Source organism: Budorcas taxicolor, chromosome 13 (genome assembly GCF_023091745.1).
Source record: "Budorcas taxicolor isolate Tak-1 chromosome 13, Takin1.1, whole genome shotgun sequence".
NCBI lineage: Eukaryota > Metazoa > Chordata > Mammalia > Artiodactyla > Bovidae > Budorcas > Budorcas taxicolor.
In genome coordinates this window covers 53,483,472-53,510,419 of record NC_068922.1, presented here as the reverse complement: position 1 = coordinate 53,510,419, position 26,948 = coordinate 53,483,472, and the positions used below count along the sequence as shown (strand labels likewise).

Genomic DNA, 26,948 nt, shown 5'->3' with positions numbered 1-26,948 from the left:
CTCAGCGTCATTCTGGGGCTGGAGTTGGGGATTGTGATGGCCTTTGATTTCATGCTTTTAGTTGAGCTGTGACATCGTGGCTGGTGTGGCCCCGAGCCACATAATGGTGACCCTCTGCTCCTAGGCTGAACCGAGGTTGTGGAAGGAGGGCCCCCTCTTGGCCCCTCAGGTCACTCCCTCTCCAGGGGATTTCTCCCACTCTGGGCCTCTGTGTTGGGGGCCTTGCATCCAGGCCAGGTTTCACCGGCTCAGCCTGATCTGGGGCTCTGGTGCCTTTAAGATGAGGAGCTATAGCTGCTGGAAGCTTCCACAGACTTGCACTGACTTAGAACGGGCAGGAAGCTCCCAGTCTGTCTGAGCAGCAGGTCCTGCCAGCCTCACTTCTGTGGTTCTGGGAAGCCTGTCTGGTCCTAGTAGCCAGGAAAAGCGTGTCGTTACCTGTTTTACGAGTGTGGTCTTCCAGTCCCCCCGATGAGGCTGGGCAGAGTTCATGACCAGAAGCATGTTTCCAGTAGTTCATTCTATCAGCTTTGACACTAGCATGTTCTGAGGCAGGTTCACACATGCGCTCGCTGACCCCAAGTGTCCAACTCCAGAAATGCAATGAGACCCGCAGGCCTGTGGGCTTGGAATGCTCTTCCCCACCCTCCTCTTCCCTCTTCCCTTCCTCTCTTCTTCTACCGTCTTTCTCATGATCCTTTCTCCTGTTTTCTTTTCGAATTCGACTTACTTTTCTAACTGATCAGTTTCTGTGGTTTTCCAGCTTGAGGGTGGTGGAATTCTAGAAGTGACCACATGCCCTCAATAGCCCTTTACCTGCAGTGCAGTTGGTCAGGGTTCCTGGAAGTGACATATGGACTTGGCCCTTGGTCTGGGTCCAGAAACGTGGCCAATAGGGAGGGTCAGCCCCCTTCTGAGATGGAGAGACTGTGAAGAGCTGTAACGCAAACTTGTTTGGAAGTTGGTGATGAAAAGTGTTCCTTGTATGAAAAAAGTCACTCCTGACTCCCTCTGAAGTGTCCTCCTGTGGAAGCTACTCCTCACCTGCTTCAGGCCACAGCGTGGATGTGGCCTGGCTCCCCCATGTACTTCTCTCCTTCCCCTGCCCAGTGGGCATCTGGCACCTTGATCAGCTTTGTGGCAGTATCGGGTGAAGGTAACCCATCTGCAGAGGGGTATATGCACCCGTGCCACGCCTCACAAATGAGTCTTCTTTGGTGGCCCCCACCAACACTTGAGTGCAGCGACAGCCGCAGACAGTGTTTTCTGTGTTTTGATCACATTCCAAGGGCATTCATGCTTCCCTTCCAAGTGTCCCATGTGGTCAGGATCTGGGGACTTGGGTGCCTCGGGCCACATGGGCTACTCCATGTGTGGGGCTTATGAGCACAGCCACACACCCTGCTGGACTCTGATGGGGGAGTTCTGCACAGGTTGGGGGATAGCCCCTGCCCCGGCCACGGGACATGGATAGAGGCAGGGTGAGGTCTGGTGTGAGCCATGCTGCCTAGCTTCACCCTTGGGCCCAGACAATGCACTCAGAAGGGATGGTTGGCCGGCGCTGCCAGTCGCTAGTGCAGACACTTGCTTCTCCAGCCACATGACATCATCTTCTCTTGGACACGACTCTGAGGGAAAAGCCATGACATCAGGCTGGCAAGGAAGGTGGGAGGCGGGGGATCCTGCCTTTCTGGAATGGGAGTGCCCCCATGTGCGTGTTCTCACCGAGTCTCTCCCCGACCAAGACCCCCTCCCAGGTACTGCCAGAGGCTGCACCTTGCAAGAGTGTCACTCACAGACAAGCGTCTTGCTCACAGCCACAGAGGCTGGGGGCTGCTGTGAACCCACCACCCTGGCCACTGCCTACAGCGCTGAGCCCTGTGTTCTGCAGCTGAGAAGGAGCAGGGAGAAGGACTGTCCTAGCAGAGGGTGTCAGAGGGCCTGGGCCTCAGTGCCGAGGGCCATGCAAAGGACTGCCTGGCCCTCACAGTGTAGTCCAGAGGACTTTCTTGAGCAGCTGGAGCCTGAGGACCTGAGGCCACATGGAGACACAGAATGTCAGAGCAGGAGGTCCTGGCAGCTGGGGTTCATTTGAACGGGTGATGGTTACCTGGATGGAGGTGGTGGGTGATTTCCATTAAAACACAGAAGCCTCCTTGCCCCAGATGTGGGTTGAAATGTGACCACACATGACTGAGGTGGGGGGCATCATAATCTCACTGGGGTCTAAGTCACCCCAAAGCCCGACAGGAGGGAGATTGACCTGCCTGCCAACTGCCAGGCCAGGGAAGCCTCGATGGGTGGCCCTTGGGGCAGGGACGAGGAGGGTACCTCAAGAAGGTCTGAGGGGCTGGGAAGGAGGCTCCTGGGCATCTAGCCCCTCCATGTTGCCATGCCAGCCTAATGGGGGCGGCAGTGTCGGCCCATGGACATCTGGGAGGAGGATGGAGAGGAGGGGCCTTGGATGTGCCAGAGCCTGGGTGCAAGGCAGCCTCCACTGATTGACAGGCCAACTTCAATGTCCATGTCCTGCCCGAGCTGGCACTCTGCCCTGCCACCCACTGGGCCAGTTTTGTGCTGAGGAATGGCCTTGGCTCCACAGCTCTCTCTCTCTGTGTGAGGATGAAGCCAGAAATGGCAGATAAGCACCAGAGTCCTGCTGGGTCACCCAGGATGGAACTGGGCCCTCACAAGGGACAGGGCATGAGCGGCAGGCGCATTCTGGAGGAGGCATCCTGAGGACTGCCTGCAGGGTTGGGAACCAGTGCTCTGATGCCAGCAGAAACCGATCCATGTTTCGTCCCTGGACGCTCAGGGAAAAATAGCTCAAGCTGGTGTAGTAAAGGGGATTTCTACCTTCGACATGATATATTCACCAAACGTTTTGGACTTTTGCATTCTGTGCCTCCCCAGCTCCCTTCCACTGGTGCCAGCCACCTCTCAAAAACCTTGGGTGCTCGCCAAGCGGGGGTGATGCCCCAGCATTGCCAGGGCTGGGGGTGGTGCGTCTCAGGTGCTCGGTACAGCTGTCTGTGAGCACAGGCAGTCCTTCTCCAGCAACCTCAAGCAGGATGAGCCGGTCCTTGGTGCTAGGTTTGCATCCCGAGAGCACACTTACAGGTCCACAGGTGTTCTGGAGCCTTCTCATCCAGCCTGGTCCTTTGCAGGAGGCCAAGTTGGGAGCCCACCATCCTGCAGAGGAATGTGCTCCCTCCCCTGGTCCTCCTGGTTCCCCCAGAGAGACTGGGTGCCAAGTTCTGAGGCCTGCAGGTCATGACTATGTGAGACCTCAGTGGTGGGGCTGTCGAGGGCCAAGTATGGTCTGCGGCCGAGTGACTTCCGCAGCTCTGGTCTCAGCCACACTGTCCTCCACAGGTGCCCCACGCCCGGCTGCGATGGCTCAGGCCACATAACGGGGAACTACGCGTCGCACCGGAGGTGAGCCTGCCCCAGGTGCCCTGGGTGCCGGGCCAGCAGTGGGGTCTCCTCAGGCTGATGAAGTTCCAGGCTCCAAGTGACACATTAGTGCCGCTGCACCCCAGCCTGTTTCTTCCCTCAAGTCTAAATTGTCAATGTTCTCAGAGCTGATCGGGATACCCTCTGGCCAGAGCTAGGGGCCGCTTCCTGGACATGGCCTTGCTGCCCACAGAACCTGAGGGGTGGAGGGAGGCAGGTGGGTTGAGAAGTTGCTGTCCTTAAACCACTGTGACATTTTTTCCTCTTGTGAAACTAGCTTGTCAGGCTGCCCTCGTGCCAAGAAAAGTGGAGCCAAGGCTGCACCTGCGAAGGACGACAAGGAAGACCCTGAGCTGATGAAGTGAGTGGGGGTCCTGCTGGCCGCCTGGCTGTTGTGCAGACTTGGGGTTTCCCTGTATTTTATCATTTTAAAAGCTCCTTCTAGACTCTATTTACTTTAATACAGCTGTGACAATGCCCGTTTCCAGGATGCGCTCAGGCCACGCACAGGGACACCCTTGCAGGTGGGGCCATGTGCGCTATGTGGAGGGCACCTGCGTGCATGGGCTCTTATCGGGACTTCTCAGGTCTGTGGTGTTTGACGGGCCGAAGGAGGCAGAGTGCCCTGCCGCCCGTGCACCCAGGGCATCTGGGCCTGGGCCTCAGGGCGTGGGCCGCCCCGGGCACTCACGGGCACTACAGCCTGCATGGCTTCTGGTCTGGTGGGAGGGGTCAGTGTAGGAGTCAAGGAGGAGAGGGTGGTTAGAAAGACAGGGAGCCTTTGAACTGTGTGCATCTGTGTGTCCCCACGCCTCTGCAGGGAGCTGATGTGCAGTGAGGGGGCCTGGGAGGGTCTCTCTGAACTGGGAGTCGACAGTCCTCTTGGGAGGAGAGAGACACCCTGGGCCTTAAGTGAACAGTGTCCGTGACCTCTACTGACCTTCTCCCTGGGGGTTGCTGCCCTGTCATGAACCCTGACCCGAACTTACCTGGTGGGACTGGTATCAGGGCAAACTTATCCTTCCAGAAGGGGCCCTGCCCCTCAAGCTCCCCATGTGCACGTACCACAGGTGTAAGCAGGTGACCCACCACCCAATTTGCCCAGGACTTTCCGAGCTGACATTGGGTAGAGCAGGCAGTGGGTCTTGCCGGGGCAGGTGAGGCCTGGAAGAGAATGACTCTGGCTGCCTGGTGGCCCAGGGACTGGAGTAGCTTGGCTGGGCAGGTCCATGGGAAGCAGGTCTGCAATGACAGCTGGGACTCACCTCTGCAGAGGGGCTCGACCTGGCCGGAGTTGTGCTGGCTTCTCCAGGGAGATCAGCCCAGCTGTGGCCCAAACATCTGCTTGGCCACAGAGAAGGGGCCAAATTGACCAGTGTTTTATGCCCTTCAAAGAGGACAGCCCCACCAGCTGTTTGCTGTAATAAGGCAGTGACTTGTTTATTTAATTTATACAGTAAAACTGTAATGAATACTAAATCAAAATGCAAAATACTGACTGTCGGTATTGTGAGTGCTGCCTACCAAATGAGAGGGTGGATAGAGAATATTTTTTTCTTCCTAGAATCTCGGAATTTGCCTGTGATCATATAAACACATTGCTGTTATGGATTTAGCAGGGACCCTGCTGGTGTGATAAGTGAATTGTGCTGCATTTGCAAACGATTAAAATCAAGATCAGCATTTTTCACATTAACTGGCAAAAATGGTTTTCCTCTTCCTGATGTGCTGTCAACTTTGCTTTACAAAAAAAAAATTGAGAATTTGCAGCCAAGTGGAGAATGTGACTTCTAGAAATAGTTCAGCATTTATAGGATGGATGAAGTTTCTAATGGCTCCATGGCAAGGAGAAGAGGCCACCCATGTAGCGTCCCTGTTTCATAGGATCTCCTCCCTAGCCATAAACTTTACCTATATTTATAATTGATGAGCGTCTTTACACAAGTGCAGACGGCAGCAGAAACTTTAATCAGTGCTCCAGTTCCTACTGCTTGAAGTGACGTGGCTGGCAGGCACTGGCTGTGATGCATAGGGGCTGGTGGAGGCAGGGTCCCTTTTATGATATCTTGTGTCTGCAGCTTTTGAGATTAAGTCGGGTCAGCGCTTTGTGGTAAATCCCTTTGGCCACAAGTAGATAACTGACCATTAAAGTCTATGGAGGTTCTGATGTGGAGGTTGGGAGCAGCATGTCCATCACCTTGGAGAGGCCCCACTGTCCCCAGCTGCACTGGCACTTGACCAAACAGCTGTGCCTCTGACCGGGGGTCCCCTGAGTGCGCTACATGACTTAACGAGAGGTCACCTGACGCTGAAGATTTGGACCCAGGGTGTGGAGGGAGAGACCAGCAGTGTTACTGCAGCCGTGTCATGAGTGCACTTCCTGGGGGTGCCTGCAGCCCCTCCTGAGGTAAAAGCTAGGATTCTGCAAAGAGAGTGGGAAAGCAGAGCCTGGGTTCATCTGTGTAGTGACTTGAAGAGGCGCCTCTCACTTGGCTTTTTGATCCTGTGACGTCAGCCTCACAGGCACCTCAAAGGGGCCCAGCCCAGGAGTCCTCTGGAACCGCACAGTTGGGAGGTGTCCAAGTGTGGGGGGTGGACATAGAATGGAACCTCCCCAAGCCCCCTGCAGGGGCCCCTGGTAGTGACTGGGGCTGTTCTGGACTGGGGCTACGGTGGTCTTGGACCAGCTCATTGGATAGCCCTCATGTCTGGGCCCACGTGGCTGGGCTAGATAAGAAAGAAGAGCCAAGAGAGGGGACAGGTGAGGATGGTCCCAGCCAAGGAGTCCACATCTGAGACTGAAAGGTTGCTGCTGCAAGCTGTGAATGACGCCGGGATTCGTGGCTTCCAGAGGAGAGGAATTTGATCAGCGGCCAGAGACGAGGCTTGATCACTCGGAGCTTTTGTGTAGCAAAGTTTTATTAAAGTATAAAATGGATAGAGAACGTGGCTGACACAGACATCAAAGGGGATAGAAAGAGTGCCCCGTTGCTAGTTTTTAGCAAGGCATTTTATACCTGTTGGCAAGCTGCTAATCAGATAAAAGAAATGCCTCAAGAATGAGAGTTGCACCAGGGCCCTCTCCCACAACACGCATTTTGAGATAGAATGGGACAAGGGGAGTCATCTCTGGCCATAAAACAATTGACACATATCTTGAAGAAAGGCAGATTTCCAAGCAAATACATAATTTCATTAATGTAGCTTAAGAAAACATTTCCATAAGAAAAACACATTGGTTAGCTCAAGGTTTGAGATAAAGTTCAGTTCAGGCGGAACCAGGTGTTGCCACGACAACACAGGATTAGAAGAGAAAAGAGAAAAAAAAAAAACGTCTGCCACTTGAAGTTTATTTCCTCCTGCTGCGTGGGGACCTCCAGCCTTCCTACCCAAGCTGTGAACCCTCTCAAGATGAGGGCAGAGTGTGGGGGCCACCAGGCAGCGCATCACCCCCAGCCTTGCCACCTCTGGGGGCTTTCTGCCTCTGACTTGTCTGTATCCCAGAGACCTCTCTGTGAACTGGGTCCTCTGCGACTTTCAGGTCTTCGGCCGTAGAAAGCTTTGACAAATGTCTAGTGCTCAGAGCAAGCTCCCAGCAAGTGGTCTCTGGGGTGATACAGAAGTGATGCTGGCAGCAAGGTCTAGGTGTGGACCAGGAGGCCACCAAGAGTCAGCTCCAGGCCCCCCAGGGTCACTGCTGCTGGGGGACAGGGAGAGAAGGTGGGTGCTGGCCCCCAAGCCACACAGGGGATGTGAGGCTGAGGCTGAAGAGGGGGTGCGAGCCCTCTGCTAGTTTGTCCAGGGGACCCTAGCACGTCTCTGGGTCTGGCTTGGTGGGGTCTCTGGGCTCCTCTTCCAGCTCCAGCACCCAGTGTTCACCTCTGACCTCTCTGTGCCCAGGTGCCCGGTTCCAGGCTGTGTGGGGCTTGGTCACATCAGCGGCAAATACGCCTCTCACAGAAGCGCATCCGGCTGCCCGCTGGCAGCTCGGAGGCAGAAAGAGGGTTCCCTCAACGGCTCGTCTTTCTCCTGGAAGTCCCTGAAGAATGAGGGGCCCGCCTGCCCCACCCCAGGCTGTGACGGCTCTGGTCATGCCAATGGGAGCTTCCTCACTCACCGCAGGTGATTGTCCCCACCCCACCCTTCTGTCACCCAGGAGAGACCCGAGCTGTGGCACTGTGGCACGGCTCCCAGGGATGTGCCAGACCAGGGTGCAGGTGAGAACAATAGTTTCTTGAGGAAAAAGACCCAAACTGATAGCCACCTAGGGGAAGCCATGGAAACCTGCTGGGACCACGTGACGGCCTGTGTGACGTGTCACCCAGGTGTCTACTGTCCTAAGACCCCTTTATACATCCCATGGAGTCCCTCTGGCAAGAGAGAGCAGAGCCCCCCTGTGTCTGGGACATACTTTCTTAAAGCAGGCTGAGGCTTTTCCTGAAAAGCGTTGTCACAGCTCATACCCTGTCCCTCCTACTGGGGTTTCATCTTTGAACTTGGGGCCCAGGCCTTTCCTCTACAAGGGACCCCTCCATGCCTGGGCAGTGGGCCCGGGCAGCACTGGCCAGCTCTGACCTGCCCTGATACTGCCCTTGGTGCTGAGGGTCTTGCCCCATCAGCCCTCTTCCTCTCTGTGCTGGGAAGCCACACGAGTCACTGCTTGGTCCTGTCAGAAACCTTTTTTCTATGTTATTTTTTTTGTCCTCATCTCTCCACCTTTAAGATTAATTAGCTCATTTATTCCACAAGCCGTTGCTGAAAGCACATCAAATACCAGTCTCTGGAGAACAAGATGACAACCAGCCCTCCTGGAGCTGAGTGGTCAGGGCAGGTGCAGAGACAGACTTTGCAACCAACAAATATGTTATTAGTTTGGTGAAGGACGCTGTGGGGAAGATAGAGCAGGCAGGGGTGAGGAGGTCTTTTCTGAGAGGTGGTGCTTGCCCCGAGCCTCTGGGAACAAACCTTCAGAGCAGGGGCCTGAGCTGGGAATGGCCCGCGCTGTTGGAGGAGTGAGGAAGCTGGGGGCCAGGAGCCAGGACCGGAACACCAGGGATGAGTGACAATGCTCCAGACAGGATAGTCCTCCAACAGCCCGGCTCTCACTGGGACTTGTGACCTTAGACTGGCTTGTGAGGCATGACCTTGGATTGGTCTTCATGCATGACCTTTGCTTCCAGCTTGTCTGGCTGTCCCAGAGCGACCTTTGCAGGAAAGAAGGGAAAACTCTCAGGGGATGAGGTTCTTGGCACGAAATTCAAGACGAGTGATGGTGAGGCTGCCCCCTGCACCCCCTGCATGTGGTCCTGGGACCTAAGTGGGCGGGTGGTTTAGGCAAGAGATGGGTCGGGAAGCAAAGCCCCTCCTGGAGTGAGTTGTGGTGGAGACAGAGCTCTTGAGCTGAGCTGCCAGGGCCCCTCACCTCGGCTCAGAACCTCTGGCTGCCCTGTGCCCACCATGGCCATCATAGCGCCAGCCTGGGGCTTGGTGAGCCCTATTGGCAGCACCAGAAGCCGTGTTCTCGGGGTGTGTGGACCTGTGTTCTCAGGGTTCGTGAGAGGGAAGTGGAGGAAACCAGCACCATCTGGAAAGGCTTCCATTTTTAACTTAGCAATTAACACTTGCCCAGGAGGTATCTGTTTTCCCACCAAGACCAGGGCCTGGAGCCCCACAGCTGACACGCAGCCATTTTCCCAGTCTGAGATGTGGGCCACGAGTCACTGGGGCTTCTACTCCGAAAGGGCTCCCCAGGCCCATCTAGAAAGCAGGCCTTGACTGGCCCCTCCCCTGCTTGTGAGAGCCACGACTGAGGTTTCTCTCTGGGGTAGTGCTGGACAACGACGAGGAGATCAAGCAGCTGAACCAGGAGATTCGAGACCTAAATGAGTCCAACTCTGAGATGGAGGCCGCCATGCTGCAGCTGCAGTCCCAGGTGGGTGGTGCCGCCCTGCCCTGTCCCCACCTGCCCTAAAACCCAGGATGTCCTTCCCATCCTCCCCCTTTCTCTGCTCAGTACGTGTTCCACCCATCAGGAGTCCTGAGGTGCTGGTAGGCACCACCCTGTTGGTTTGTAGGAGCAGAACCGCAGCGTGGGTCATCAGAACCTGACTGGAGCTGTGTTCCAGCCCAGCATGGCCATACACCTGCTAAGTGACCTGGTGTACCTCTTATTCCGAGTGTGCCTTGATGCCCTCCCAGGCAGATGGGGATAATAGGAGAATCTGTCGTATTCGGTTGTCGTGAGACGAATGCATTCCTACAAGGAAAGCAATTCACACAGGGTCTGACCCAGAAGAACCGCTCTGCTGAGGGACAGGGTTACAGATTGCCTTGAGTCTGTGTCCTATCCCTGAGTTCCACAAAATGAACACTCAAAACGAAAACGAAAACAAAAACAAACCAAAAAACAGTGAATTTCTTATTTTGAAAAGAACATGCCCTTCCTTGGCTGCTGAGTAGGGGCTGGAGCAGAGATAGGGGCACAGAGGAGCAGCCGCGCATGGCCATGTCCCCAAGGACAAGGAGGTGACCTGGCCCTGTGGGGGTGGAGGGCATGGGGACTGGGGAAGTGTGAGATGCTGGAGTCCTTGTGTCTTCTGCGGCCCCTCCTTTCTCTGGCAGACGGGCTTTTACACCGACCTCCTCTTACCCAGAAGCTGGTGTAAAAATAGCACCAGCTGATGAGGATCAGCAGGGATTTCTGTCCTGCCCTGCAGCGTCTCCCCAGTTCAGAGGCAGTGCAAGTGGAGAGGGGGTACAGGGGCTGCCTCTGGGCACCGAGACACCCTTCTGGGTGGCTTTCCCCATATTCTTCCCTGCTGTTTTCCTTCTCGAAGTCCAAGGCATCTCCCAGTGTCAGTACCCTTGGAAAGCACCTCTGGTTTCTCTTTATTGGCCAGCACCCACCTACTTATAGAGAGATTATTCACTGAGTCCTTTTGGAAGGACTTTCCCCTCCAGGGAGTTTTGCATTACATGCCCTGCTGGAGAGCAGGGAAGGCAGGCTCAGGACCTCTGCTCAAACCCTTTAAAGCCAAAGGCTTGTCACTGGGTAAGGAGAAGGTGATGCTCCTCCCCAGCCCCTCCTAAAAGGGCTCCTGCACCCCAGGGATGGCCTGAGGCACCATCCACACTGATGAGCTTGCCTCTGCCCTGAGTGAGGCTGGGGGCTGCCCTCCCAAGCATGTCTGCTCCAGGCCAGGCCCCAGGGTGAGCTTCTTGCCCACCTTGCCTGCAGGGCTCTGACACTCTGAGACTCATGTGGTGCCTGCAGCACCCAGAGCCGGTGAGACTGCCCATGGCCGGCAGCCCCGTGGAGTTGTCCTCTGTTCTCTGATGTTCCATGTGGAAGCCATGGAGCCCCTGGAGAAATTTTGGACTCCCTTCTGGCGCCCTGTTGGGTCCAGAGAAGACATGCTTGTGCTGGAAACCCCAGGGTGAGCTTTGACGTGCTGGTCCACTCAGCTGAGAGTGGCAGTGGTCTGCTCTGCTGCCTTCATAGTTTTGATGAGGCACTTGGTTGGTCTTTCTGGTGGGGATGTTCCACCAGTTGGGAACAGTGTTTCCACCACAGAGGAAGAGCAGGAAGCCAGTGATGGGCTGGGACATGAAGCCAGCGTCTCCTTCTGTGCTCCTCTCCACCCCACAGGACAGCTGGGCTCAGAAAGCCATGGCCCCCAGCCCCTAGCTCAGTCACGGTCCGCCCCCTCCACCCAGGGGCCAGGGCACTGCCAACCCTCACTGTGGCAGGGCTCCTGCCTCTTCGCCCTCTCCTGGAGGGACATGAGACGGCCCAGCGGGCATGCCGGGCCTGCTCCCAGGAGGACACTCCAGGCAGCAGCTCTCATCTCTGTCTGGCAGATCTCGTCCATGGAGAAGAGCCTGAAGAACATCGAGGAGGAGAACAAGCTCATCGAGGAGCAGAACGAAGCCCTGTTTCTGGAGCTGTCGGGCCTGAGCCAGGCCCTCATCCAAAGTCTTGCCAACATCCGCCTTCCGCACATGGTAAGCAGTTAGCAGCCCTGTGGCCTCCCCAGCTGAGCTGGCACCTGTATCCTGGGGCTTCGGGGAGGGCAGGCACCTCTCTGCCTCTGGAAGGGCCCCACCCCGGGCAGATTGCTACCCATGGTGGCTGTCGCACCCTGGGCAGCCTGTGCCATGATGGTCTTAGCCCGAGTGCTGCCTGTGGCGGGTCTGTGTGCTCATCTCTGGCGGCATGGGCTTTCTGGGTCTGAGGCTCCCCCATCCTCTCCCATTACTTCTGGAAACCCTGGGGCCCCTGCATGGATGGGCCTCGCTAAACCAGTTGTGTTCTCCAGGAGCCGATATGTGAGCAGAATTTTGACGCCTATGTCAGCACCCTCACCGACATGTACTCCAACCAGGAGTGCTACCAGAACCCCGAGAACAAGGACCTCCTCGAGAGCATCAAGCAGGCCGTGAGGGGCATCCAGGTCTAGGCTTCCTTGTGTGAGGAGCCACCATGCTGACTCGGGGCGCCCAGGGCACCCCGACTCACCTCTGTCTTTTACCTCCCTAGCCCTGCCCTCCCAGTGGAGATTCCCACTCACAGTGACTTCTCGTTGGCAGCCCAGGGTGGCCTCGGCAAGGGGGTGGGAGTGTTTAGCCAGAGGAGTGCCTGGAAGTCCTCGTCTCCCTCGATGTGACTCACGCGCTGGGCCAGAGGCCTTGACCTATCAATGTGAGTGCGGGGCGTGAAGTATTACAAAGTGATTTATTTTTGCTTCTGAAAGCTCGAAGTCTCCAATGGAAACTCACGGACAAGGTTCTCAGGGAAGTTTTGGAGCTGCAACCACAGTATTCCTTTGTCTGTCAAGGCCGAGGGGGCAGCCTGGCCGGGCGGGTGGTGCGTGTGACGAGTCAGCCTGGAGTGGCCAGTGCGCCCATGCGGTGAGGCCGCTGTGACAAGTGTGTTTCCTGTTGTCCTTTAATTCACTTTTATGTTAAGCGTGGAAGAGAGCAGCGTTCCAGAGGGTAGGTTAGGAACAGGCCTGGAGGAAGCTGGCCCAGGGCCCCCTGAAGACAGCGCTGGTTCCACAGGGAAGCACCTCTGGCGGAGCCAGCAGACCCTGCGCTCAGGGTCAGGCTCCCTCAAGGCTGCAGCCTTTAGACCCAGGTCGGGGTCCAGGTCAGGGCCTCTGGCTGTCTGTGTGCCCACCTGGCCTGTGACCCACCACTGCCCATCACCGGGTCATGGCTGAGCTTTACCGAGGTGGGGGAAGTGACAGCAAGGTCAGGCGATAAATTCCTGACTGGAGACCACCAAGGTGTCACTTCTGTTTAGATCCATTCGAGATTCAAAAGAAGATAAATTTTGATTTAATGTGTTAAAAACACAATGTTCCTAACATGTAAATAGAATCCAAGCCAACTGTGACTGCGATTCCAAGTTAGTATTTAAAAGTAGAGGAATTGCACTTCCTGGAAGAAATGAGAAAGTAGTTAGTTTAATTATTCTGTAAATTATTTAATTTTGTCAAAATGTAAGTATTTATATTGACAACCTCTTATGTTAATGTTGGCTATTTATTTAACATTTTTATTTATTAATTTTATACTATTTTACCTAGACCCCACACCAGGACATATGAGAGGGAAGTAAATGAAATCAAAGCAAACTTAACTATTTGACTATGAGAAGGGCCACAAAAAATCTTGCTGTAACTTCTAGTTATGATTTTAATGCAACTGAGTTATTTTTTATATATTTTGTTATTTATTCTTTTAATAATGGAGTTTTTAAAAAGTATTTTGTAACAGGAATTTTGATAATTTGGGGATATTTCCCCTTTGGTCCAATGGAAAGAAAGACTTTTCGGTTCTCTTCATCCCTTTGGCTCTTTGTTTCAGGCACGGACGACAGCAAATGGCATTCTGTGTTCATTGTTTATTTAAGTGTAGTGCAGCTGTGTGCTCTGGCGTGTCTCTTGTGTTGCGTCTGTGTGCCGGTTCTTGATGGCTGAGTCCTATCGCTGTGAGGGGCGCTGGCTGCAGGCCGCCCTGAGCAGCTCCCGCTCTAGGCTCCTGTCCTCTGACAGCTCTGATACTGTGATCCTCCTTCCTCAGGAAACGCTGACCCCACAGCACAGCACTTCTCAGTGTGTTTGCAGGGTGATTTCCTAATAAAAGTCCACTCTGACTGTGAGTGGGAGCCGTGTCTGTGGTGGGGACGCCGACTCTGTCCCGGGACCTCTGGGGGTCACCTTCCTGGAGAGAGGGCGGTGGGTGGGTCCTCTGTGATGCACACGTAGGAGCCACGTTTCCTTTGTGGAACTGCCCTCCTCGGAGGTCTGAGTCACAGACAGTACGTGTGTGAATCGGGGTTTTCTCAGGGTCAGAAGTCTTTCTGCTGGCGTTGTTGGCCTGGGGGGTCGGGGGGTGGCGCTGTGAAATGAGGGCTGCCCCAGACCACCTCTCCTGGCTTCAGGAGGAAGTCCTGTGCAGGGGAGAGTTTGGGCATTCCGGAGGGAGGCAGAGTTGACAGGAGGGGAGAGAAAAGTGGGAGGGGGAGGCAGAGAGACCTCTCTGGTGGCCTTTTCAGAGCTCCTGCATTCAGCCATATGTGAAGGCGGCTATGATTGCAGCGGCTCCTCACTGCTTTACACTTTTGTGTCAGCTGTGGCTCTCCCAGGTGAGACTCAGGTATGGGGCTTCTAGTCAACATTCACCCTGAACTGTCAACATGCTTTGACTTCCCTGGGCATCTAGCTCTTGAGGGCAACCTGGAGCTCCCTGCCTGACCTGTGAATAAAGCGAGACTTGTAGGAATGCTGGGCCTTACTCCCAAGCCCTGTCCAAGTCAGATGGTTGAGGATCTGGAGGGTTCCAGCTACTGGCTTTGGAGACCAGAGAAGGTAGCAGCATGGAGGGGTGTGTGAAACCTGTGCAGCCTCGAGGAGGGGCTCCTGGAAGGCACGGAGGATTGGTGGTCCAGGTCGTGCCCATCCGTGTCAGTACCCAGCCGTGGGTGCTGGGGTGACAGCATTCTGGGGCCATGAAAGTTGGCTGCCTGATGGCAGGTGACGAGCAGAGGCCAGGACTGTGGAGGAATGGGCAGATGGCCACGTCCATCCTGCATCGTCTCGCTCCCACCCTCTCCCAGGACTCTGCCTGCTCCCTGCCAAGTGTTTAATGGGCTGCTTAGCCTCCTGACTCTGAAATGTTGCACTTCAGGGGACCCACATCCCTGCCCCCAACCCCGCACCAGTTTAGCCAGAACCTCTCCCCAGCGCCATGGGGCGTGGCCTCAGCGCGTGCTTCCGAGGCCTCCGGCACCTGAGAAGCACCGATGCCTGTGGAGGCGGCAGTGTGCGGGAGCAGGTGTGCTTGCCGTGCTGGCCCCCAGCCAGCTTCATCGTGGGGTGCTCTGCCGGCGGGCTCCGCGCAGCCTGATTGGTCTGAAGACCCAGGAAGACAGCATGACTGGGAAGAGGGCCCCGGAGGTCACCCCCCAGAGCAGGTGAGTGTGCAAGGGCCTGTGGGGGTGGGGACAGGGCCGGAGCAGGGCTCTCTCCACTAGCTGCATCTCAGTGAAGACTTCTGTGCGTAGGTGGGGACAGGTGGGCCATGGTGAGAGGACAGCCGGGGAGAGATCAGTTCCAAACCAGCCCGGGACTGGCCCTGGGCCTGGGCTCCAGCCACGATGGACTCAACTTTGCCCTGCAGGGCTGCTCCGGCCCATGGCTGGCTGGGGTGCACCAAGGGTGTGCCCCTGGAACGTGGGTGGCACCCCCTGCTGTGGGATCCCGGAAGACCTCTCAGGGAAGCTGTGTGTGGGATGTGGCTGGTGGGTCGGAGGAAGGGCTTGCTGGAGAGGGAGCACTGAGCACCTTGAGCGTGGGTGTTGGTGTGTAGGACCCTGATATTGAAGAACTATGGCACAGAGGAGGCTGCTTGGTCCTGTAAGACCTGTAGATTTTCCCAACTCTGTTTCGGTTGCCAGAGTTCTGGGATGTACTAGGGAGCCTGGTCTCGGGGTTCTGGGCCCTCAGTATCTTTCCTTTGGAAGCTCTCGGCTTCTATCCACCATGATGTCCTGGGCTTCTGAGGGTTTGTCCACTGTGGGGTCAGCAGACTGAGCTTGAATGGGGCTCTGCCTTCACCCACTGGTGTCTGTGCCCGATGCTGTGGGCAGAGGGACCATAGTAGCCCCCCTGGCTTCAAGCAGAGGCAGCATCACCGTGATGCTAGAAGGTTGTATAGTTCTGCAGTCCGATGATGACATTAGCTGTTCACCCCCCGAAAGCTGCTTCCGCCTCTTGCTTGAAGGGTCTACCTCCAGGGTTGGAGGAGGGTCTTGGTGTCATTGGCATATGCTGCTCAGGACTTATTTGTGCTATGGGGACCTCATCCATAGCCAGGCCTCCTCTCTCAGCCTGTGGCCCCTTCTTTTACACTTTCCAGAGAGTACAACTCAAGCCTTTATCTGGAGGGAGGGGAGCATTCCCCAGTGCCAGTCATCTTTGTTACAGGACCCCTCTTCCTTCTCTAACATCACCTGAATCTGCCAGTTCCTGGCTTCCTGAGGAGTGGACGGCCTTGGTCCTGAACTTCCCACACTCTGGCTGTAATCCAGCCTTCGGGTCTAGAAGTCATTCGCTACACGTTTATGTGTTTTGGCTTCTAAATCACATTGTTGTCCCCTCTTCCATCTTCCCATTCCTGCCAGTTTATACCTTAAAAGTTGTCAGTTTAGCCAGGTCTTGAGAGGGTGCCAAGGTAGATAGGTGAGTCTACCTGCCCTCCTTACCTGGACCCACAGGTGGAGAGCACCTGGCTGTGTGTGGAGGCTGCCTGATTGCAGGAGAGACTCTTCCTTTCACCACTGTGCCGCTAAGGCTCATGGCTCTGTAGAGGCTGTTACAGCTGTGGGTGTGGAGGGTTCCTAACATAGGTCCAAACTTGCCATACAGTTCAGCCAGTGTTATAGATGCTTCCTTTCTCTTTGTTCCTCCTTTGAAATGGTACATGGCTTCTCTGACAGAACTCCAGTCCCCACATCAGCCAAGTGCCTGTCAGGTTAAACCACACAGTGGGCCAGGTGACCCGTGACTGTAGGCACCCTACCAGTGCTGGCAGCTGGCCTTTGGGAGAGGCCCTGCAGTCTTCTCTGTCCCCTAGCCCTCTGCCCCCACTAGCCTCTCCCCTTTCCCTGTCCCCTCATGTCAAGGGTGTGTGGGCTGCTGAAGTCTGGCCTCTCCCCTCCCGACACTTTTTAGGGCTCCCCATCCCTCGGTCTCTGGGTCCTCCTCCAACCTGTCCCCTTGCACTCTGCAGAGGTGGCCCTGGGTCACCCCCTGGCCTCTGCCCTCTTTTTCTCACCCTCCCTACAGCAGTGTGCCATGTGTAGAGAATGCCTGCGCTGCTCCCCGAGGCTGCCTTTCCCAGCCTAGCTCTTTCTGGGTCTCCACTTGAATGTCCCACCTGTTGCAGGAGGGCTGATAGGGTGCCCATTGTCAGGCCACAGTGGGCAGGGGGATGGCTGCACTGGGCAGGAGGAGGGCCCAGAATTAGGAAGATCCAGCTGTGCCCCTGGACACCTTGGCTAGGGGCAGCTCAAAGGTGGGAGCCACGCCTGGCAGAAGCCCCAGGGTTAAGATGTCTCTAGACCTGCTTGGAGCATCAAACAAGAGACCTTGAGCCTAACCCTCCTGATAGGGGGCTCCAGGGTGAACTCCAGCCTCAGTTCCCACCTTCTGGTCCCTCCTTCCAGATGCTGAGGGCCTGAGAGGAAAGCAATCAGTGCTTCTGATTTGTAATTAGCATCAGTTTAAAATGTGAAGGGGGCTTCCCTGGTGGCTCAGATGGTAAAGAATCCACCTGCAATGTGGGAAACCTGGGTTTGATCCCTGGGTTGGGAAGATGCCCCTGGAGGAGGGCATGGCAACCCGCTCCAGTATTCTCGCCTGGAGAATCCCCATGGACAGAGGAGCCTGGTGGCTACAGTCCATGGAGTCACAAAGAGCTGGACACGACTGAGTGAGAGTGGCCACAAAGAGACAGTGTTTGTCTCCCTTCATCTTGAGCTCATAACAGATTGAGTCTTTTTTCCCAGGATGAGGAGAAGGCTCATTACAGATCAGAATGTCTGTAATGTGGCCTGAGGCACCTGGATGCCCCAGGGCAGTGTGGGAAGAGCCAGGTGGAAGCTGACCTCTGTGTCTTGGACAAAGATGGTGATGTAGCCTCAGGCAGCCCCACCTGGAGATAGGGGGTCTGCAGCTTTATTTCTAGGTTCACACAGTCCATGTCCTCTGAAGGGAGGAGGGCAGACCAGCCGCATGTTCTGATCTGCTCTCTGGGTCCTCCTGGAGAGGGTCTACCTTCGCTGTAAGCTGGGGATAGTGGCAGCCACCAGGCAGCTCACATCTGCTGTCGGAGTGGCCTCGTGAACAGGAAGGCCCAGAGGCCCCTCTTCTGTTCTTGGGTGAGGATTCACTGTCACTGGAGTGACCATAGGTTCCCCACAGAGTGGCCAGGCTTGTCCATGAGGCGGTCTCCTCCAAGGCACACATTTTTGGTCACAAGCAGAGAGGAGTAAGACATGGTCCTTGCCCTGGGACCACATTTTCCAGAACTTTCCTGATTATTCCAGAACCACGTCCACACTGTACCCTCCCTGGAGGTCCCTCCACATTCCCGTTGTTCCCGGAGGGTATGGCGGGCTCCTGACCTCATCCCCTGTGCTGACCCTGGGGTGAGGGGAAGGTCTGTCCTGTGTGATTCCCACCAAACTCAGGTCTGGGATCATGACTAGACCTACAAACATGTTTCCTTTGTGAAGTGCTGACTTCTGGGGCCTTTTAGAGTCCAGAACAACTTGAAATTGAGAAATGACATGTGTATGTGCAGAGGGTTTCTTTACCTACCTAGTCCATGGCCCTCTCCAAATTCTTCAGTGCAGCAGGGACACGTCCCCACTCACAGTCCCCACGTGTCCTGTGATTATGACACTAGGGGCAGTCCAGCCCCTGGGCAAGTCAACCCCTCTGTATGGCAGTTTCCTTGTCAGTTCAGGGGGCGTGCAAGCTGAGACATGAGTTCACTGCAGTGGGGACCAGGCCATTCTGAAACATCTGGATGTCCCAGCCCTTCTATCTCAGGTCCCTGCGAAGCCAGCTCAGAGGCATCTGTGAGAGAGGGTAATAATAGTGGTGTTGGAGCCGTGGGTCAGAACTGGCGACCTTCAAACATTATTCAGTCACTTGAACCCTTTAAATGGAGTGTCACCTGGAGCCTCTGAGCTGCTCTGGCAGAGGCTGAGGGTCAGGACTGGGGTGGTCATGCGGAGCCAAGCACAGACTTCATGCTCAGTGGGTTGGAGGAGGGCCCAGGAAGCATATCTGAACAGGTACAAGGAGCAACACATGGAGGTGAGTTAGGAGCGCTGGGTGAGACCCCCTCATGGGGCCTCTGGTTTCTGATATGGTTATGTCATGATTTCTTGTAACATCTTATGAAAAACCCAAACCAACTTTTTACATTACACAGGTGTCAGCTCTCAGGGTGTGAGTCCAGGGCCACCTCACAGCTGTGGACCTTGAGCAGGATACTTCCGGCCTCTATGCCTCAGCTTCCTTCTTGATACATCGGTTCATAGCACATGCTGCTGAAGGGGTGTGGGAGGGAGTGATGGGAGCCCAGACCCCAGGCCACACACCACTTCTGACACTCTGTAAACACCTCTAGTCCACCTCCTCTTCCTGCAACCCCATCAGCACCAGCCACCATTCCTGGCCCCAAGGTCAGACACCTGCTGTCTGATCACCATGACCAGCTAAGCTCAGGGCTCGCGGGTGCCACCTGGGGCAGTGCTGTGCCACCCACCTGGTGACCACAGGTTGAATCTGTCTGCTGCTGCCGCCCTTCCCTAGTACCTGGTTTTGTCCACCAATAGCTGCAGCCAGAGGTTCTGGAGTTTGCTCTCTCCAGACCAGCCCGTGACTCTAAGGCTGTTACTTGCTCATTCTCTCCCCTCAAGCTTTCCCTCTCATGAGTCACAAAACATAGTGGTGGGTGGCTAAGTGGCTGGATAAGGGGGAGGGGACCCTTGAACCTGGGAACAGCATCCTAAGAAATGGGGGTGTCAGCTTCTTGGGGGGTGGTGCTTCCACCCCAGGGGTCCTGCAGACAGGCTTCTGGACCCTGGTCTGGCAACCCTTCTGTAGAAGGACCCAGTTCTAAGGTTCTCCAGAGAAACAGAACCAAGAGGTAATATTTGTATCAGCTGTGTCTCTTTCTGTAAGCCTACATTTATATCTGTATATCAAGAGAGATGTGTTTTCAGGAACTGGCTCACATAGTGTGGGAGTGTAAGTCTGAAATCTGCAGAGCAGGCCAGCAATATGGAGACCTGGGAAAAGGTGATGTTTGGAGGCAGAATCCCTTCTTCCGTGGCCCTAGGAGCAGGGGATGGGGGGTGGGATGGGAGTGGAGGGGTGGGGAGGGATCTCCGTCTTTGCTCTTAGGGCCCCAGATACATGGATGAGGCCTTCCTACATTTTGACAGATAATTTGCTTTATTCAAAATTAACTGATTTAAATGTTAACTACATTTTAAAAATACCCTCACAATAATACCTAACTTGTATTTGACAAAATATCCGAGCACCATAACTTAGTCAAGTGGACACATAAAAGTAATCATTGCAGATTCCTTCCCTGTGCCCGGGCATTTCTAACCTTTTTTTAAGGTGGTTTAAGATGAGACGTTATTTTTCAGAATCCCTTTATTTTCAGAATCCCTGGTTATTTTACATACGTGAATACATGTAAGTTCACCAGTATTTTCAGATCAAAATTAAAATGTGGTCACCTTATAGTACAGATTGTAGAGAAACTTTGACTCATGTCTAAAACCGTGGTTAATTTCACTACAAATGGCTTAAAATGAAGAAGATAAAATTTTTTTTTTTCTCTTCACACAACCTACTTTGGATGCTTTCAGCACACAGTGGCGACGCCTTGTGGTCAGTTTTGTATCTTATCATTGCTGTGGCCTGAAACCAGGGTGTGGACCCCTCCTGGGTCACTTCTCTGACCACCAGAGTTAGGAGAGATGGTCTAGGTGTAACAGTGTTCACTTGGGCTGTGGTCCCCACCTTGACCACCCATCCACCCCCTGCAGTGAAGTTTGATGCGTCTGTGGGCAGTAAACTCACTTAGAGGCCCAAGATGCCAAGTAGGTGAGAGCCCTTCCTTTACCTGAGGAGATATCGGAAGTGAGGCTGGTGGCTGGGGGGTGAAGTGTGGGAGGCGTGTTTTAGTTACTGTAATTGCAAAAGCAATTCTGCTGCTGCTACTGCTGCTAAGTCGCCTCAGTCATGTCTGACTGTGCAATCCCATAGACAGCAGCCCACCAGGCTCCCCCGTCCCTGGGATTCTCCAGGCAATAACACTGGAGTGGGTTGCCATTTCCTTCTCCAGTGCATGAAAGTGAAAAGTGAAAGTGAAGTCGCTTAGTCGTGTCCGACTCTTTGTGCCCATGGGATTTTCCAGGCAAGAGTACTGGAGTGGGTTGCCATTGCCTTCTCCAAAAGCAATTCTACCTCATAGTAGAAACAGACCACAGTAAGTAAAGTAAGAAGTGACATCCTTATCCAGGACTGAGGTGCACTAAGAAAATAATCTTACATATTTACCCCCATAATTATCATTTCTAGAGCTCTTTATTCTTTTGTGTAGATCTGTGTTTCCATCTCTTATTGCTTTCGGTATGAAAAACTAGCTTTATCATTTCCTGTGTGGGTCTGCTGCTTCTAGCTTTTGTATCTCTTAAAAAAAAATTGTCTCCTTTTTAAAAAAACAACAAACTAATATACTTCATTTTTGAGAGTAGTTTTAGGTTTACAGAAATATTGAGGGGGTAGTACAGAGACTTCTTATATATACTCTCTTCCATGCAAACAATTTCCCCTATTATTAACATCTTGCATTTATGTGGTACATTGTTACAACTGATATACCAATATTGATACACTATTAAAGTTCACAGTTTACATTAAGGTCACTCATGGTGTTGTACATCCTACGAGTTCTGACAATGCACATGCCCTATAGCCACCACTACAGTATCACACAGAATAGCTTCACTGCCCTAAAAAGCCTGCGTGCTCCGTTTATTTATCCCCCTTCCCCCTAGCCCACAAGGGCTTCCCTTGTGGCTCAGCTGGTAAAGAATCTGCCTATGATACGGGAGACCTGGGTTTGATCCCAGGGTTGGGGAGATCCCCTGGAGAAGGGACAGGCTACCCACTCCAGTATTCTGGCCTGGAGAATTTCATGGACTGTATATAGTCCGTGGGGTTGCAAAGAGTCAGATACAACTGAACGACTTTTACTTTCACTTTCCCCTCACCCCATCCCTGGAAACCACTAATCTTTTTACTGTTTCTACAGTTTTGCTCTTCCTAAAATGTCATATTATACAGTATGTATGGAACCACACAATCTGTACCCTTTTAAGACTGGTTTCTTTCATTTAGAAATAAGCATATAAGGTTTCTCCCTGTCTCTCCATGGCCTGGTAACTCATTTCATTTTAGTGCTGAATAACATTCCACTATTGTGATGTACCACAGCTGTGTACAAAAACTGGCAATTATGAATAAATTGCTATAAACATTCCTATGCAGATTTCTGTGTGTACACAGGTTTTCAGCTCCTTTGGGTAAATACCAAGGAAACCACCGTATCTAATGATAAGACTGGTTTGCTTTGTAAGAAACTGCCAAAGTGTATTTCAAAGTGGCTGTACTATTTTGTATTCCTATCAGAGATGAATGAGAGTTCCCAGTACTCCATTCTAATTAGCGTTTGATATTGTCAGTGTTTTGGGTTTTAGCCATTGTAACAGGTGTGGAGTATATCTCATTATTTTAATTTGCATTTCCTGATGACATAGGATGTTGAACATCTTTTTGTATGCTTATTTGCCATCTGTATATCTTTTTTTGCTGAGGTGTCTGTTCAGGTCTTTGGCCCATCTTTTAACTGGGTTATTTAGTTTTTGCTGCTGTTGAGTTTTAAGAGTTCTTTATATATTTTGGATATAAGTCCATTATCAGTTGTGTGTTTGGCAAATAGTTTCTGTCTGTGACTTATTCTTTCATTCTCTTAATAGCGTCTTGCACAGAGCAGAAGTTTTGAATTTTAATGAAATCCACTTTATCAGTTTTTTCTTTCATGAATCACGTCAGTAATACTATATATAAAATATCATTGCTAAGCCGAAGGTCTCCCTGACTTTGTTCCAGAACTTTAAGGAGATGACTGTGAGGTTTGTGTGCAGATCCGCTTCTCTGTTTCAGCTGTTCTAGGACCATTTGTTGAAAAGACTGCTCTTTCTCCATTGAATTGATTTGCTCCTTTGTCAAAGAACAGTTGACTGTATTTGTATAGGTCTTTTTCTGAGCCCTCTATTCTGTTTTATTGACCCATTTGTCTATTCTTTAATCAATACCGCAACTGTCATCATTACTCATTACTGTAACTTCAAAGTAAGTCTTAAAGTCGAGCAGTGTCAGGCCTCTAATTTTATTCTACTCCTTCAATACTGTGTTGGATATTCTTTTTTTTTTTCCTTACCACATAAACTTTAAATCAGTTTGTTGATATCCACGAAATAGTGTGTTGGAATTTTGACTGGATTGCATTGAATCTACAGATCAAAGTTGGAAGAATTGACATTTTAACAACATTGAGTCTTCCTACCTATAAATACGGAATCTCTATTCCGTTATTTAGATTTTCTTTGATTTATTTAATCAGAATATTATAGTTTTTCTCTTATCCATCTTGTACTTTTTTGGGTAAGATTTATACCTAAGGGTTTTTTTTTTTTTTTTGGTGCTAATGTAAATGTTATCATGTTTATTATTTCAAATTCCAGTTGTCCATTGCTGGTAAATAGGAAAGAGAGATTTTGTTTAAGAAAAAAGACTTCTCCATTTTATTTTTGGCTGTATTGGGTCTTCATTGCTGCTTGCGGGCTTTCTCTAGTTGTGGCAAGCAGGAGATAATCTAGTTTCGGTGTGGAGGCTTCGCATTGTGGTGGCTTCTTTTGTTGTGGAGCACAGGCTCCCAGCGGCTCGTGGGCTTCAGGAGTGGCAGGGCATGGGGCTTAGTGGTTCCAAGGCATGTGGGGTCTTCCCAGACCAGGCATTGAACCCGTGTCCCCTGCATTGGCAGTTGGATTCTTAACCATTGGACCACTAGGGACATTCCAAAGACAGTAAAATTGTATTCTGGAAACTCGCTACAATCATTTATGACTTTAGGAGGTTTTTGTTTATTTGCCTATATTTAATAGATTTCGGTGTACCTTCTATGTAGACAATCTTGTCATCTATGAACAAAAACAATGGCCTCTCCCTTCCTAGTCTGTATGCTTTTGTTCTCCTTTTCCTGTCTTATTGGATTATCTAGACCTCACAGTACAAGTGGTGAGAACATTCTTGCCTTACTACCCATTTTATGGCAAAGTATCTTTTCACCAGTAAGTATGATGTTGGCTGTGGTTTCTTGTGGATGTTCTTTATCAAGTTGAGAGTTTCCCTCTAATTCTAGTTTGCTTAGAGTCTTTATAGCGAATGGTATTGGATGGGTCAGATGTTTTTCTGTGTCTTCTGATATGATCCTAAGACTTTTTCTTCTTTAGCCTATTGATGTAATGGATTACACTGAAATGTTAAACTAGCTTTGCATCCCTGGCATAAACTTCATTTGGTTATAGTGTGTAATTCATTCTATATATATTGGATTATATTTGTATACATTTGATTTTTATGTCTATGTTCTTGAGAGGTATTGGTTTGTGCTTTCTTTCTTGTAATGTCTTTGTCTAGTTTTAGTATTAGGGCAATTCTGCTCTCTTAGAAAGAGTTAGGAAGTATTCCCTAGCTTCTATTCCCCAGAAGAGATCATATAACTGGTATCATTCCTTCCTTAAGTATTTGGTAGAATTCACCAGTATACCCATCTGTGCCTGGTACTTTCTGTTTTGAAAGGTTATTAATTATTGACTTAATAGATGTAGGACTACTCAGATGATCTATATATCCTTGTAAGAGTTCGTTAACTTGTGTCTTAAAAGGAACTGGTTCATTTTTTATCACATTTGTAAGCTGGAGTTGTTCACAATATTCTTTTATTATCCTCTTCATGTTAATAGGAATCATAGTGATGATCCTTATTTTGTTTCTGATAATTAATCATTTGTCTCTGTTTTTCTTGATTAGCCTGGCTAGAGGTTTATCAATTTTATCAATCTTTTCAGAGAACCACCTGTGATTTCAACCATTTCCTCAATTGATTTGCTTTCAGTTTCATTTATTTCTGCTCTGATTTGTATTCTTTCTTTTCTTCTGCTCACTTTGGATTTAATTCACTCTTTGACGTGTCAGCCCCAGCCTATTGATGGTAATGATCTCAGCTAGGAATGCCTTAGAACTTTCTGGGTGTGTATTACTCGTAGTGAGCCCCAGAGACATCCCCTCTACTCCTGCCGCTGGGGCAATTGTGGCTGGACTGCCCCTTGTGGTTTGTATATGATCACTGGATGCACTTCAGAAAAAACCACGAGCAAATTCTGAGGAACAAGATTTATCACTCACAGGTCCTGGAGGGAACATAACAAACATCAGGGTCACACAGCAAGGTCAGAGTGGGAGAGGGAGAGCCTGGGGCTCTGTCTTACTAGGGTCTGAGAGTAGAGTGTCTGGGATTTCACAGGGTCACTCCCTATGGTGTGCACCCCAACCCCTGAGACCAAGAATAATCCCAGTTTACCCAACTATTGATGTGCCTGGTAGCCTTGGCACGGCACTGACATTTCTTTTATAGATGAGGAAACTGCGTGGGCTGCATGCTGTTAGGCAGCAGGGGCGTCTAAACCAGTGATACCGGTGAGCGGCAGCACACAGGGAAGCTCAGTTGTGCTGACAGAGGAGTGGGGCTCACACTGTGGGGTGGGAGAGGGCACGCTGGTGGCACAGGGACCTGGTCTTGGCCTGTGCCTGGACACAGTTGTGACGTGGCCTTTATCACAGTGCAGCTCCTCTGCCAGGTGTCCATGTCCAGGAAGACAACCACGGGGCCTTGCTGTGAGTTAGGCCAACTCCCGCCATCCGGGCTGCTCCTCTCCTTCCTGGAGGGCATGCTAGTATCCACTGCAAGGAAATAAGCTCTGTAAAGTGCTCAGCATGACGCTCTACAAAGGCTAATACTGATGGTACGTTATCTGTCATGTATATTAGGAAGACCACTGGACAGAGCCCAGGGAAGGCTGTGAGATGTGAAGTGGAAAGCCAGTGAAGAGGCCTCGGTAGGAGACACGAGGGAAGCAAGGCCAAAGCAGGCTGGGGTGTATGGAGGGGGTATCTGCTCACAGCAGGGAGAGGTCAAGGATGGCTTCAGGGCCTCTGTTGTAGACAATCACAGGCACTTGGGGAGGAAAGGCTCAGAGAGCTAGTGTGACTGGCACAATGTTAGCAGCAACCTTAGGGTCGCTGCCACCAAGGAAGCAGGCCTTCCCTGGAACCATGGAAAGTGCTGAAAACTATGCTCTGAGTGGAGCTCAAGTCTGGGGAGGAAAGTGGGGGCAGGAGGGGCCCAGGCAGCAACGCCTGTAGCTGTAGAAAAACAGGTAAAATACAGGGCTGTGTCTAAACAAAGGGTTCTGTTGCTAAAAACTAGTTGGAAAACCTATGTGAGGTTTGTGCTGAGCAAAAGTAGGACTGAGGCAGATCTCACAGAGTCTACTGGGAGGGCCAGGCAGGTAGCCCACAACAATGGGTGGCATCAGGGGGCAGAAGGCCCTAGGGCTGCATGGGTGGCTGGGGGAGGTAACCTGGAGGATCTGCTAGTGGGCCAGGACGCTGGGGCAGGCCCCTTCTGAGACGCAGAAAGATCCTGACTGACGCCGGGACAACTCTCCCAGGAACGGCTGAGCAAGATGCGGTGCGGGTGAACGCGGCAGTGAAGCAGTGAGGGTGGGTGAGGAGGTATGGGAGTGGACCCTCGCAGGGGTGGGAACGCCAGGGGCTCCTGGCCACTTCAGCTCTCCCTGGCCTGAAGCCATTGGACTTCTCTTGGCACAGATGGATGCTTCTTGTCTTGCAGATTTTCGCTTAATGTCCCTTCCGGGTCACTCAAGCCACAGTAGCCACCACCGTGCCAGTTACTGTCCATCGCCTCTGTTTTCATTTCTTCACCTGTCGGCCCCCCTCCTGGAAGGTCATTTCCACAGGAGTGAGCCCTGCCGGTCGAGCTCACAGCTGGGTCTTGGTCCGTACTGGGGCCTGGAAGTGACAGCGTTCACCTGCGGCTGCCCTTTGACCTCCGCATTCGAGCAGCTCGCTGGGCCGGCGGAGAGCTCAGGACGCGGCTCCAGCTGCGCGGTTGCCCCTTTAGGCGCTGGGCCGCGGCGCACGCGCATTAGGGCCGTGACGCGCGCAGGCGCAGTGGGGCGGCGG

At 52.4% G+C, this 26,948-nt stretch overlaps 1 protein-coding gene across 1 annotated transcript in view; it reads left to right on the top strand.

Annotated features, from left to right (window-relative positions):
* MYT1 (myelin transcription factor 1) overlaps positions 1 to 11,915 on the top strand; it is a 44,208-nt gene extending 32,293 nt beyond the window's left edge. The window contains exons 16-22 of the mRNA XM_052650690.1: positions 3,376 to 3,438; positions 3,734 to 3,817; positions 7,357 to 7,578; positions 8,637 to 8,728; positions 9,285 to 9,388; positions 11,317 to 11,460; positions 11,775 to 11,915. Coding sequence (XP_052506650.1) covers positions 3,376 to 3,438; positions 3,734 to 3,817; positions 7,357 to 7,578; positions 8,637 to 8,728; positions 9,285 to 9,388; positions 11,317 to 11,460; positions 11,775 to 11,915 — 850 coding nt within the window. The remainder of the gene's footprint in view (positions 1 to 3,375; positions 3,439 to 3,733; positions 3,818 to 7,356; positions 7,579 to 8,636; positions 8,729 to 9,284; positions 9,389 to 11,316; positions 11,461 to 11,774) is intronic.
* The last annotated feature ends 15,033 nt before the right edge of the window (positions 11,916 to 26,948 follow it).